Genomic DNA, 14,450 nt, shown 5'->3' with positions numbered 1-14,450 from the left:
AGTCCAACGCTGATGCCACTACGCCACCAGCTGGGTCTGTATTCAATATACGTCCTGAAATTCTTTTTCTTCACAGACATCCACGAAAACAGAAGAGTGCCCCAAAGAATGACAGTAAAAGCATTAGAACCCCAAAGCCCCTACTCCCCCTCCCACACACAAGCAGCAGCAAAGCAACAACCCTCCCCACCCACACACAAAAAAGCATCAGCACCCTCCACCCACCAAGCGTGCAATAGGAAAGACCATGATCTACAGTACAACAAAAACTAATCGATCACCAAGCAATTTGACATACCACAGCCTCTCCCAGGAGGTTTCCCCTTTCCCAGCGAGAGGGGAGACATAACCAAACAACTCGCTGATTTACAGTGTTAAAAGTCTGTCACACCACATTTTACTCTGAGTTCTGTGACTTGAGAATCGGCAACAACCTCTCGCCCACCAACAAGAGAGAGCGAGAGCGCGGCTGGGCGAGTGCCCGGCCTCCAGCTGCTGATCCACTCTCCCAATGTCCCGTTTCCTCCTGCGATGCTTCAGCAGTCTGTGGCACTGGCTTAGAATCAGCCCGTCCCCAGGGCCAAAAACCCTTTTAACCCCAAAGGTCAGGTCGCGTCCTTGGGATATCAAAAAGCGGCCGGTAATGAGCCTCGGAGAGCAGGCTTCACCAGCGCAAAGAACCAAAGTCAGAGTGTAACTCCAGATCAGGGTCTTCAACAGAACCCCATCACCCTGAAGTGAAAAGGAGAGACATCTGACGTAGAAATTGAGCTGCTTTTGCAGAAGAATGCAAAGGAGTTGCAATTTAGTGCCATAATGTTTCCGCCTCCACCTACAAGTCCATACGGTTTCCATACAGTGCAGTGATGCAACGTGTTAGGGTGCTCTCTACTGTGCATCTGTCGAACGACATGAGTCTAGATGTGCATTGTCCAGTTCTCTTCAGCATCCTCAGAAATAGAGGTGTTGGAGAGCTTTCCAGATTATGTGGAAGGTGCTTCTGGGACCATGAGAGGCTGTGCGAGACGTACATTCCCAAGAGTTTGAAACCGTTTCAGGACCAACTTCTTCCTCTCTGCCATTAGATTTTTGAATGGACAATGCACCCATGGACTCTACCTTGCTATTTGTTTCTCTCTTTTTGCACGACTTATTTAAATGTGTGTAAAATTACTGTAACAGTACTGTGCAAAGGTAAAAGTCTTAGGCACATGTAGAAAAATCTGTAAAGCCAAGAGGCTTTCAAAAATAATGAAAATCTTCTAAATATGAAAAACTATAAAGAGCAGTAAACAGTAAAAAACTAAATCAAATCAATACTTGGTGTGACCATCCGTTGCCTTTAAAACTGCATCAATTATCTTGGATAAACTGTTGTGCAGTTTTATAAGAAAATCGGCTAGTAGGTTGTTCCAGGCATCTTGGAGAACTTGCCAAAGTTCTTCTGCAGACTTTGGCTGTCTTGCTTGCTTCTGTCCCTCCAGGTAATCTCAGACAGCCTTGATGATGATGAGATTAGGGCTCTGTGGAGGCTATACCATCTGCTGTAGGAGTTCTTGTTCATTTTTTTTGCTGAAGATATGACCTTGGCCGTGTGTTTGGGGCCATTGTTCTGCTGCAGAATGAAGTTGGGACCAATTGGACGCCTCCCTAATGGAATAGAATCTGCTTGTACTTATCAGCATTGAGGATTCCATTAATTTTGGCCAGATCACCAACTCCATTTGCAGAATGCAGCCCCAAACCTGCAGGGAACCTCTGCCGTGCTTCACTGTTGGCTGCAGACACTCAACCACGTAGACCTCTAGCTCTTCTATGGATAAACTGCTTCCTGTCTGAGCCAGAAATTTCTAATTTTGACTTGTCAGTCCAGAGCATTTGCTGCCATCGTGCAGCACCCCGGGTGGGTGGCAGGCTGCCTTTTGTCAGTCTGAGCACGTAAGTCAGGAGGTCACAGTGCAGTTGTACAGGAAGTTAGCGTGGCCACACTTGGGGTGTTGTGTTCGGGTTTGGGCACCATGGTACAAGAAATACGTCATTAAACTGGAAGGAGTACAGAGGAGATTTACAAAGACTTGACTGAGTTATAGGGACATGATGGACAGACTGGGACTCATAATTGGAGCGCAGGAGATTGACAGGTGATCTTAGAGAGGTAGAACTAATAGAAAGATGGGAAAGGTTTATCACCTGACACGTGAAATTTGTTGTTTGTGGCAGCCATACAGTGCAAGATGTAAAAAAAATTATATTACAATTAAAATAAAGAGCAAGGTGTATTAAATATGAGACTTTTATAAATTATTTCCCTCTCTCTCTCTGTATTTCAGATACTATGGACGTGAAAGAGACACCTGGGTGGTGTGTCAAATCAAGCCATGTCAAGTTTATTGTCATTTAACTATATCCAGCATCCATCATCACAGATCCTCACCACCCAGGCCATGCTCTTTTCTCACTGCTGCCATCAGGTAGAAGGTACAAGAGCCTCAGAACTCACACCACCAGGTTTAAGAACAGTTACTACCCCTCAATCATCAGGCTCTTGAACAAAAGGGGATAACTACACTCATTCTACTTCTGGTGTTCCCACAACCAACGATCTCACTTTAAGGACACTTTGTCTTATTATTTCATACTCGTTATTTATTGCTATTTATTTATATTTGCATTTGCACTGTTTGTTGTTCATTGATCCCGTTTACAGTTACTGTTCTATAGATTTGCGAAGTATGCCTGCAGAAAAAGGACCTCGAGGTTGTATGTGGTGACATGTATGTACTCTGATAATAAATTTTACTTTGCACTTTCAACTACATGTATACCTTCAAACAAGGCAATGTTTCTCTAAACCAGGGTGTAAAGCATGGTAGTACCAGTAACACACAACACACAATAACTTGTTTTGCCTCCCAGGTGTCAGGATTGGGCTCACAGCATTCTAAAGGGAGAAGGTGAACAGCCAGATGTTGTGGTATATATTGATACCAATAACATAGGTAGGAAAAGGAATGAGAGAATATAGGGAATTAGTTAGAAAGCTGAAAAGCATAACCTCAGGGGTAGTAAACACTAAATTGCTACCTGTGCCAATGAGAGTAAGAATAGGATAATTTGGCAGATGAATGTGTGGCTGAGGAATTGGTGCTGGGGGCAGGGTTTCAGATCTCAGGATCATTGGAATCTTGCTGGGGAAGGTACGACCTGTGCAAAAGGATGAGTTATCGGGGGGAGGGGGGGGGACCAATATCCTTGCGGGCATGTTTGCTGGAGCTTTTGGGGAGGGTTTAATCTAAATTGGCAGGGGCTTGGGAAGCGGAGTGAGAGGGCTGGGGATGGGGCAATTGGTATACAACCAGATGCAACATGTAGTGTGACTGTGAGGAAGTACAGACAGTTGATAGGGCAAATTTGCAGTCAGTGGGATGGGTTGACGCATTTCTTTAAACTAAATAGTAGCTTCAACTGGGAAAGTGAGGATAAAGTAAAAGAAAGGAGAGTTCAGCAAAGATTACAGAACAAATAAATAAAACATTTAGAAAGGGATAAGAATTTAACTTTTGGTAACATGGGGCAAACTGGCAATGAATACAGGACTGAAGGTGCTACATTTGAATGCACACAGAATACAGAATAAGGTGATCTTGTTGCGCAGTGAGGTTGGCCGGTATAATGTTGTCAGTATCACTGAATCACGGCTGAAGTAGATTATATCTGCGAGCTCAACATCCAAGGACACATCATGTATAGAAAGGACAGGCAGGGAGGCAGAGGGGTGGGGAGGCTCTGCTGGTTAAAAATGAAATCAAATCCTTAGAAAAGAGTGACATAGGGTCAGAAGATGTTGAGAGGGATGATGAATTACGATGGAATGGTGGAACAGACTCCGTGGACCATATAGCCTAATTATGCTCCTCTGTCTTTTGGGGTCTCTGTCTCCCCTCTCTCTTTCTAACCCTGGGCTCTCTAGGAAGATCAACATGTAAGGGTCACACAATAATTGTGTCCAAGGTATTTATATAAAAAAACACACAACACAGTTTTGGGGAATTAATGGCATGGTTTAATTTAATCTTATTCCACAGATATACTTCAAATAAATATGTTATGGATCTGACCCAAGGAATGCCCGGGGAAATCAGGTTGGAAGCCAAGTTCGGAAGCAAGTCAATCACAAACCAGTCCATTCTGTCACTGCGCCTGAGGGTCGTTAGTCACAGACCGTGTCCCATCATAGATTGGGAGACTCCGAAAGGGTTACCTGTGATTCCCGGTATCGCTTGTGTCGGCAGCTTTGGAAGTGTTCATCCAGCCATTAGAGCAGCCAAAAATATCTGCGTGGATTTGCAACGGAGGCGGCAGGGAGGAAGGGTGGGGGTTTGGACCGTTTATGTACAACACAGGGGGAGGGATCGTCTGCCGAATCGCCAGTGTGCTAGTGGGTGTTTCGCCTTGGACTCTTTGTGGTAAGCGAGGTGCTCCTGGGAGCGCAGCAGGCGTGGAGGAGGAGAGTGGGGAGACATCATGCCTAATTTCCTTGCCACCCTGCAGGCCCCTCACCCCCTCAAAAACCAAGAGCAAAGTTCTCCCATTCCCCAACTTTGATCCCAGAAATCTGCAGTGGGTGTGGCCAGTTTGGAAGCCCCGCTTGTTGGTCCAGGAAGGGTCTGAGGATTGAAGGTTCGATCCTCCCCCCCCCCACCACAACCAGACCCCCTAAAGTGCCCAACAGCCCTCCCCACCATTCCTCTCCACCCTGGCACTAGTAGGTGGGGTGGGCACTGAGACCAAAGCTTGGCAGGGCTCCCTGGAGGTGGAAGGTTGTCTGGTGATGCCCTTTACTCCTCAGGCAGGGTGGAGTGTCGTGGGATGCCTTTCGGAAACAGCAATGAGTCAACGGGGAGAAGGTATGTGATGGGAATTGGGGAAGGATCCTGCCCCCGCTCGCAGGGTGACCTCCCGGTGATGTTGGTTGTGGGGAAGGAGGGAGGGGGGAAATGCCTCATCCAATCCAAATGCTGGAAGGTAAAGTGGTGGGGGGAGGACCAACCAGGAGGAAAGAAGGGAAAGGAGGGGAGGGAAGGCGGGAAAAGTAGGAGGTGGTTGATCAATCGGGCTGGGGAGAGGGAGCTGACCGAGACGAACACCTCTCCAGGCCCCAAGGGGCATGGATCTTCCCCTCCCACCATCACGCTGACATACAGCACACCCCCACACCCCCAACCGAAAGACCAAACCCCATCCCTCTGCAACCACCAACTCACTAGCAAAGTGGTCTCCCGATCACTGGCCTTGTGGTCCGACATCCAATCCGGGCGCCCCCTTCTCCCTTCTCTTCCTTCCCCTCCCCTCCCTCCCTCCTCCCTCCCCCTATCTTCTCTGCCAGCTGCACCCTCAGTTCTGCAACTGCTCAAAGAACTTGTAGGTGGGATTCTCGTAGCCATGGTTCTGCATCTTGGTCAGCTGGCGCTCCTCCGGGGTCAGCATGGGGTCAACCTGCAAGGGGGAGGCTCAAATAGTAAATTGGTTCATCGCTGTCAAAAGTACTGAGAGAAAAATAACTTGTCTTGTCTACTGTTTCTATGGTTCAGTTTAAAACACAGTGCACTGAGGTACAGTGCATGGTGGAGAGGCTTGTCCCATGATGGGGTTAGCTGTGTCTGCAACTCCCTGCAGCTTCTTGCAATCCTGTACATTGGAGGGCTACGGTCCAGGTGCAGGCAGATGGGACTCGGCAGAAAAACAGGTTAGCACTGACTGGATGGGCCGAAGGGATTGTTTCTATACTGTAGTGCTCTACGGCAAAGGGACATTATTGTATTAGGAGACCGTTCAGCAGTCTCATAGAAGCTTGGTGATACGTGATTTCAGACTTCTGTATCTTCTGCTCAGTGGGAGAGGGGAGAAGAGAGAATGTCCAGGGGAGGGGTGGGTGGGGAGGCAGTGAGTCCATGAAGGGGGAAAGGGCTGGTTTCCGTGATGTGCTGAGCTGCGTCCCCGCCTCTCTGCAGTTTCTTGTGATCACAGGTAGAACTGTTGCAGTACCAAGCTGTGATGCATCCAGCCTGTGAGGGTCACTGGGGAGATGCTGAATTGTTTAGCTTTTTGGAGGAAAATGCATCACCTACGTCCTGAAGATCAGAGTGGGCGGTTAGAGTGAATGGGAATGGGGTGGAGTTACATTGGGAGTGTGAATGGGAAGGGATAGGGCCCCGTTGGGAGTGTGGACAGTGGGAGTAAATGGGTAGGGGGTGAGGTTACATAAGGAGCACAGACAGAGGAAGTGAATGAGTAGGAATGGATTCCCATTGGGAGTGTGGATAGTGGGAACGAATGGGAAGGAGTTAGGTCCCTTTGAGAGTGTGGTCTGTAGGAGTGAATGGGTATGGTGGGGTCCATTGGGAGTGTGGATGGTGGAAGTGAACAGGAAGGGTGGTGTCCCATTGGGAGTGTGGGATGGTAGGACTGAATGGGAAGTGGTTGGATACCTACCTCCACGATTCCATGACTGATATTCCCGTATTGCTTCCGACGAACCAGGAAGAGGGACAACACGACAATCATTGCTATGGCAACAGCAACAACCAGCAGACCAATCAGTGTGCCTTTGTTGAGGGCAACTTTAACCTCAGGCTCCTGGCAAAGGTGAAGAGGAATAGTTAGAACCATGGCTGATTCCCCCCACCACTTTCTCTCTACCCCAGGGGTCACTGGGCAGTGCTGGGGAGCAGGAACCCTGGCTGATTGCCCGCACCACTCTCTCTCTACCCCAGGGGTCACTGGGCACTCTACCCCAGGGTCACTGGGCAGTGATGGAGAGCAAGAACCCTGGCTGATTGCCCACACCACCTCTCTCTACCCCAGAGTCACTGGGCAGTGATGGGGAGCAGGAGTGTTCCCCCTTCTCCCCAAACTTCAAAGAGAATACAGAACCGTACACACAGGAACAGGGCCCTTTGGCTCACAACGTCTGTGCCAAACTAAATGTAATCCCTTCTGACTACACAATGTCCGCATCCCTCCATTCCCTGTGCATGCCTGTGCCTGCCTAAGAGACATTGAAACACCTCTGTCGTATCTGCCTCCACCACCACCCCTGGCACATTCCAGGCACCCGCCACCCTCCATGCGAGAAGAACTTGCCCCGCACATGAACTGTCCCACTCTCACCTTAAAAGCTCATCCTCTCGCATTAGACACTTCGACCCTGAGGTTGTTTACTCCACATTTGCCTCTTATAGATCTCTGTCAGGTCTCCCCTCAGTCTCCAGCGCTACAGAGAAAACACTCCAAGTCCGATCTCTCCCTACAGCTCAGGCTCTCTAATCCAGGCAGCATCCTACCCCTCTGCACCCTCTCCAAAGCCTCCACACGCTTCCTGTAATGGGGCGACCAGAACTGAACGCAATAGCCCAGATCACCTCCCGCTATTCCGCTGGTCATTGTGTACACGTCCCCTTGACTTCACCGGAGTGAGGTTTTCCGCTGCACCCTGGTGGGTGTAACAATGAACCCATCTCCCTCTGATGAGTGGGGACTTCAGGGAGGAAAGAGAGGCAGATGAAAGCAAAGCTGGAGTTATCAAACCCCAACACAGAGGGAGGCTGTTTGGCCCTCAGCTTGTATCCCAACCCTTGAGCCCCTCACCCTGATAATCCCATTCACTGACACAGCCTGTGACCTCTAGCGCCTCGGAGAGGGGGCGGAGAAGGGGCAAGGGATGGGAGGGAGAGTAAGTATCAGTGATAAGGGGATCGGTAAGGAGGGGAGAGACAGAGAGGGTTTGGGGGGAATTAGAGGAAAGGGTGGAGGGGCTAGTTGGGAAAGAGGGGGACAGGTGGTAGAGTGGATGGAGGGGGGGCGTGGAGAGAGGTGAATGGAGGAGGATCAAAAAAAGGGAGGAGTGGAAGGGGTCAGAGAGGTGAAGGTGGGAGCAGGAGGGTTGAGGGAGGGAGAGGGAGGAAAGGGGAGGGGAGTTCTGGCAAGCAGGTGTAAGTCATAATGAAGGAGTGGAGGGGAGGTGTGGAGATGGAGGGAGGGAGAAAAGGGGAAGGGTAGGAGAGGGACAGGAGATTGATGATAGGCAGAGGAGAAAATGAAGGAGAGGAGGGGAGGTGTGAGAGAAGAAGGAAGAGGGAAGAGGAGGCGTGGACAGGAGAGTTGACAATGGGTGGAGGCAAAAGTGAAGAGAAGGGGAAAAGCAGTGGAGTAGAGCTGTCAGAATTAGGCTCGTGTTCTTCAGGGAACCAGGATGCCTGCTGCCTCCTGCAGGCACACACGAGTCTTACCAGTTCATCCCTCTGCAGTCCTGTCGATGTCTTGGTGTTGTAAATCAGCTCGGCTGACTCGTCCACCTGCAACCAATGGCAAGCGTGGTCAGAGGTCAACCGACAAAGCTCACAGTCAACAGAAAAAGCTCATGGGTGACGGGCAAGAGTCAGGGGTGGGTGTTAATGGCCAAGGTCAGAGCGAATGAGTAAGTTCAAGGGTCGATGAAAAAAGGTCAGGAAGTCAAGGAGAGAGGCCCAGGGGTAACAAGAAAGGTCAAGAAGCAATGGAAAATGACAGGGGTCATGGGTCAACAAGTTTAGAGGTCAAGGAATCAAAAATCAAGTTCATGAGTCGAAGAGCTGGGTCAAAGGTCAATAGTCAACAGTCAAGGAGAGGAATCAATAAGCAAGGTCAGTGGTTAATCAGCAGGATCAGGGGAGGGCAACGAGCAGAGTCAAAGGGTCAACACAGCCATTTTGCTGAGGGCAACACTGGGAGGATGCTGGAAGAAGGGGACAGGGTCCGAGGGGGGTGGGATCCAGGACAGTACAGCAGCTTGGATCCTTTGGCAAAAGTAGACTCTCCGAACAGTCTCACCGTGTCTACGTATTCATCCAAAAATCTCCGGTCTTGGTTACTCTCGCTGGCCACCGGGTCATAGTAATCAACCAATCCTGAGTAGCAGGTGGGGGGGGGGTGGTGGAAGAGAAAACAGCCAATCAGAGCTCAGATTAAGAGGGGATCGATCGGATAGGAGGAAAGTGATAAAGTGGGGAGTGTTGTGAGCCCCATGGAAGGGGGCTGAGGAGGGAGTGCCGTGGGAGGGGCAGTAAGGACGAAGCTCTGTGGGAGGGGTGGTAAGGAAGGAGCCGGTGTCACTCGGTCCCTCTCTCTCAGGGTACATCTGTCTCACAGGGAGATCTATACACTGACGGGGGTCTCTCAGTCCCTCTTTCCCACTGGGAGAGACTGACTGGTGTCTTTCAGTCACCAGATTGATTCCTGGGATGGCAGGACTTTCATATGATGAAAGACTGGATCGACTAGGCTAATACTCGCTGGAATTTAGAAGATTGAGGGGGAATCTGATTGAAACGTATAAAATCCTAAAGGGATTGGACAGGCTAGATGCAGAAAGATTGTTCCCGATGTTGGGGAAGTCCAGAACGAGAGGTCACAGTTTGAGGATAAAGGGGAAGCCTTTTAGGACAGAGATGAGGAAAAACTCCTTCACACAGAGTGGTGAATCTGTGGAATTCTCTGCCACAAGAAACAGTTGAGGCCAGTTCATTGGCTATATTTAAGAGGGAGTTAGATATGGCCCTTGTGGCTAAAGGGATCAGGGGGTATGGAGGGAAGGCTGGTACAGGGTTCTGAGTTGGATGATCAGACACGATCATACTGAATGGCGGTGCAGGCACGTGGCCAAGTGGTTAAGGCATTGGACTAGTGACCTGAAGGTCGTGAGTTCGAGCCCCAGCCGAGGGAATGTGTTGTGTCCTTGAGCAAGGCACTTAATCACACATTGCTCTGCGACGACACTGGTGCCAAGCTGTATGGGTCCTAATGCCCTTCCCTTGCACAACATCGGTGTTGTGGAGAGGGGAGACTTGCAGCAAGGGCAACTGCTGGTCTTCCATACAACCTTGCCCAGGCCTGCGCCCTGGAGATGAAGACTTTCCAGGCGCAGATCCATGGTCTCGCAAGACTAACGGATGCCTTTAATGTTTCTATGTTTCGCTCCCTCTCTCTCAGGGTACATCTGATGTCTCGGGGGAGATCTGTACACTGACTAGAGTCTCTCAGACCCTCTTTCTCTCTGGGAGAGACTATGACTGGTGTCTTTCGGTCTCTCTCTCTCTCAGGGAGAGATCTGTACACTGACGAGTGTATCGCAGTCCCCCTCTCTCAAGGGGGATTACCTGTACACAGACTGGTGACTCTCAGCAGTCACTCTCACTTGAGGGATCTGCATACTTTGCGGTGTCTCTCAACCCCCCTCTCTCAGCGGACTATCTGTACACTGACTGGTATCTCTTTGCTTCCAATTTGAGAAGGTGTAATCAGTACTTTGTCCAATTACTACTCGCTCATGCATCCACCAACGAAAACAATCTATGATGTCATTGTAGGACCTTACCTTTCTTGGGAGTGGGTCCATCTCCTGGCAATATTGCAAGGCGGTCGTAAGGGTGGAAGGCAGGTCGGAGGGAGGGGGGAGGTGATGGAGGAAGAGGGAAGGGAGGTTGAGGTAAAAGAACAGGGAGAGAGGGGCAAAACGGGTTGAGTGTTGGCAGAGGGAAATGGAATGAGAAGGAATTGGGAAAGACAGACAGAGAGAAAGGGGAGAGCATAGAGAAAGGGAAAGGGGAAAGGGGAAAGGAGAGAGAAAGGGAAATGGGAAAGGGGAAAGGAGAGAGAAAGGGAAATGGGAAAGGGGAAAGGAGAGAGAAAGGGAAAGGGGAGAGAAAGGGAAAGGGGAAAGGAGAGAGAAAGGGAAAGGGGAAAGGGGAGAGAAGGGGAAAGGGGAGAGAAGGGGAAAGGGGAGAGAAAGGGAAAGGGGAAAGGGGAGAGAAGGGGAAAGGGGAGAGAAGGGGAAAGGGGAGAGAAAGGGAAAGGGGAAAGGAGAGAGAAAGGGAAATGGGAAAGGGGAAAGGAGAGAGAAAGGGAAAGGGGAAAGGGGAAAGGGGAAAGGGGAGAGAAAGGGAAAGGGGAAAGGGGAGAGAAGGGGAAAGGGGAGAGAAGGGGAAAGGGGAGAGAAAGGGAAAGGGGAAAGGAGAGAGAAAGGGAAATGGGAAAGGGGAAAGGAGAGAGAAAGGGAAAGGGGAAAGGGGAGAGAAGGGGAAAGGGGAGAGAAAGGGAAAGGGGAAAGGAGAGAGAAAGGGAAATGGGAAAGGGGAAAGGAGAGAGAAAGGGAAAGGGGAAAGGGGAGAGAAAGGGAAAGGGGAAAGGGGAAAGGGGAGAGAAAGGGAAAGGGGAAAGGGGAGAGAAGGGGAAAGGGGAGAGAAGGGGAAAGGGGAGAGAAAGGGAAAGGGGAAAGGAGAGAGAAAGGGAAATGGGAAAGGGGAGAGAAGGGGAAAGGGGAGAGAAGGGGAAAGGGGAGAGAAAGGGAAAGGGGAAAGGGGAGACAAAGGGAAGGGAAACAAGAGGCAAAAAGGGAAAGAGAGAGGAAGAGAAGGAGAAACAGTAGAAAGGGAGAAGGGAACAGAGGGAGACAGAGGTAGAAAGAAGGGTGAGTGAGGTAAGGGGAGAGAGAGAGAGAAAGAAAGGGAAAGAGGGATAGAAGGAGAGATGGGAGAGGGAGAGAAAGTGAAGAGAGGAAATGGAGAAGAAGAGAAAGAAGGTAGAGAAGGACGGAGGGGAAAGAGACACAAAAAGAAAGGAGAGAGAAGGGATGGGGAGAAAAAAGAAAGAGGAAGGAGTGAGTGCAGAAGGAAGAGTGGGGGAGGGATGGGGAATGTGGGAGAGGGGGCAGGTAGAGGGAGAGAGTGGTGGGGTTGGGGAGGTATTCAGGGAGAGAGAGGAAAGAGAGAGGGAGTTGAGCGAGAAATGATGAATCCATCTCCTGCCTTGTCCCAACCCCACCCCACTATCTGCCCCAGCCCCAGCAGCCTCCCCAACCTGTCACCACGCCCCCACCCCGCCACCCCAAACACGGACTGGGCAGCTGGAATCCACAGAAGGGTGGGGAGGGACTGTGTTAACCCCTCTCTAACCAGTTCCCCGGCCCAGTGTCAAGGACACAGCTCACCTTGGGTCTCGGAGTGAGGCTGCAGAGAATCGGTGGGGGATGCCAGGCTCACATCCTCCTCCTCTGACATCGAGTCCTCCTCCGATTTCGTCTCTGAGAGTGACGGTGTCAGCAGTTCACTGGCCTCCAGCCGATCAGCACGCAGCAGCTCCTCTGTGAGCGAGGGAGGGAAAGGGGTGAAGGGGAGGGAAGGAAATGGGGAGAGGGGAAGAGAGGGAGAGGGAGGGAAAGGGAAAAGGGAAGACGGGGAGGGAAAAGGGGAAAATGGGAGGGGGAGGCAGGGAGAGGAGAGGGAAGGAAAGGGGAGGGGGAAGAGAGGGGGAGGGTGGGAAAGGGAGAGAGGGAGACGGAGGGAAAGGGAGAGGGGGGAGGAAGGGAAAGGGAGAGAGGGGATGGATGGAAGAGATAGGGGGATGGAAAGGGAGAGGGGAGGGAGGGAGGAGGAGATGGAAGGAGAAAGCAGAATGAAGGGAGAGAGAGGGTAGGGATGGGATAGAAGGAGGGGAAGAGGGAGGAGTGGGGAAAGAAGAGAGACAGAGAGGGGATGGTAGAGAAAGAGAGGAGGAGGGGAGGAGAGAAGGAAAGAATGAGAGAGACAGATTGGTGGGGAGGGATGAAGAGAGAGAGGGAAGGAGAAAGAGGAGGTAGACAGGGAGAATGAGAGAAGGAGAGGAAGGAAGGTGAGATGGAAGGAGGGGAAAGAAAGAATGAGGGAGAGGTGGAAGAAGAGAGAAGGGAATGAAAGAGGGAAGAGAATGTGGAAAGGGGGAAGGGAGAATGGAGAGGGAGGGGCAAGAGAAGGAAACCAGGGTGGGGGGAGAGGACAGGGAGACAAAGAGAGTGGAGGGACAGACAGCAAGGGACAAAAGGATAGGCAGAGAAAGGGGACAGAGGGAAGGAGGGAGGGAGGGGTGTTGGAAAGGGGACAGAGAAAGGAGCAACAAGAAAGAATAGAGTGGAAAGGAGGAAGATACACAGAAAGGAAGAGAGGGGAAGAGGGAGAAGTAGATGAAAGAAAGTAGGGTGATAGAGAGAGAGAGAGAAAGAGACAGAGAGGTGAGAAGGAGAGGGAAAGGAGAGAAGGAGACAAAAATGTTAAACACCAAATGAGGCACCCTCCACACCGTCCCATCACACACTCCCGGGGTCAGACACAGAGTGAAGCTCCCTCCACACCATCCCATCACACACTCCCGGGGTCAGACACAGAGTGAAGCTCCCTCCACACCATCCCATCACACACTCCTGGGGTCAGACACAGAGTGAAGCTCCCTCCACACCATCCCATCACACACTCCTGGGGTCAGACACAGAGTGAAGCTCCCTCCACACCATCACATCACACACTCCTGGGGTCAGACACAGAGTGAAGCTCCCTCCACACCATCCCATCACACACTCCTGGGGTCAGACACAAAGTGAAGCTCCCTCCACACCATCCCATCACACACTCCTGGGGTCAGACACAGAGTGAAGCTCCCTCCACACCATCCCATCACACATTCCTGGGGTCAGACACAGAGTGAAGCTCCCTCCACACCATCCCATCACACACTCCCGGGGTCAGACACAGAGTGAAGCTCCCTCCACACTGTCCTATCACACACTCCCAGGGTCAGACACAGAGTGAAGCTCCCTCCACACTGTCCCATCACACACTCCCGGGGTCAGACACAGAGTGAAGCTCCCTCCACACCATCCCATCACACACTCCTGGGGTCAGACACAGAGTGAAGCTCCCTCCACACCGACCCATCACACACTCCTGGGGTCAGACACAGAGTGAAGCTCCCTCCACACCATCCCATCACACACTCCTGGGGTCAGACCCAGAGTGAAGCTCCCTCCACACTGTCCCATCACACACTCCCGGGATCAGATACAGTGAAGGTCCCTCCACACCGACCCATCACACACTCCTGGGGTCAGACACAGAGTGAACCTCCCGTGTCATCATCCCATCTCTTGCCTTGACACCAATATTTGAGTTTTCAGTCCACCTTCTGCCCTTGTTCATTGGGTTTTTACTCAAGCTGCTACACTTTCATCATCACGATCACCCTCCCTCCCTCCCTCCACCCCACCCCTCAAACATCGAAGAAGCTCCCTGTCCCCACCCTTCAGCTGCATTTGCAGCCAATGATGCCCTTGGAGGAAGGTAATGCTGGGTTTTGGTGGGAGAGAGGTTGGTGAGAAGTTGGGGAGGCGATGTCAGGAACTCACCAACGTCATTTCCCAGTGCCTTCGCCAGCTGGGGGATGTGAAAGAGCAGGGCCAGACTCTGGTTCATCCGCTCTTCGATTACCCGGAGGTGGGTTAGGACCTGGGGAGGGGAGAGGGGGAGGAAAGGAAAAGGAGCGAGGGGGTGGAAAGTGGTATGGAGTGGGGGGGGAGGAGAGAGAGGAAGAGAGGGGAAAGAGAGGGGAGA

At 51.3% G+C, this 14,450-nt stretch overlaps 1 protein-coding gene across 2 annotated transcripts in view; it reads right to left on the bottom strand.

Moving 5' to 3' along the window:
• Positions 1–4,040: 4,040 nt before the first annotated feature.
• aplp1 (amyloid beta (A4) precursor-like protein 1) overlaps positions 4,041–14,450 on the bottom strand; it is a 49,696-nt gene continuing 39,286 nt past the window's right edge. Inside the window, exons 11-17 of one of the 2 annotated variants that reach the window (XM_063038925.1) lie at positions 14,246–14,345; positions 12,023–12,175; positions 10,412–10,435; positions 8,869–8,945; positions 8,289–8,354; positions 6,493–6,636; positions 4,041–5,496 (exon numbers count right to left, since the gene is read on the bottom strand). In XM_063038925.1, the coding sequence (XP_062894995.1) occupies positions 5,395–5,496; positions 6,493–6,636; positions 8,289–8,354; positions 8,869–8,945; positions 10,412–10,435; positions 12,023–12,175; positions 14,246–14,345 (666 nt within the window). In that variant the 3' untranslated portion in view covers positions 4,041–5,394. The remainder of the gene's footprint in view (positions 5,497–6,492; positions 6,637–8,288; positions 8,355–8,868; positions 8,946–10,411; positions 10,436–12,022; positions 12,176–14,245; positions 14,346–14,450) is intronic. The other variant, XM_063038926.1, reaches the window with a different exon arrangement.

Source organism: Mobula hypostoma (assembly GCF_963921235.1).
Source record: "Mobula hypostoma chromosome 8 unlocalized genomic scaffold, sMobHyp1.1 SUPER_8_unloc_1, whole genome shotgun sequence".
Classification (NCBI taxonomy): Eukaryota; Metazoa; Chordata; class Chondrichthyes; order Myliobatiformes; family Myliobatidae; genus Mobula; species Mobula hypostoma.
This window is presented reverse-complemented; position numbering and strand designations above follow the sequence as displayed.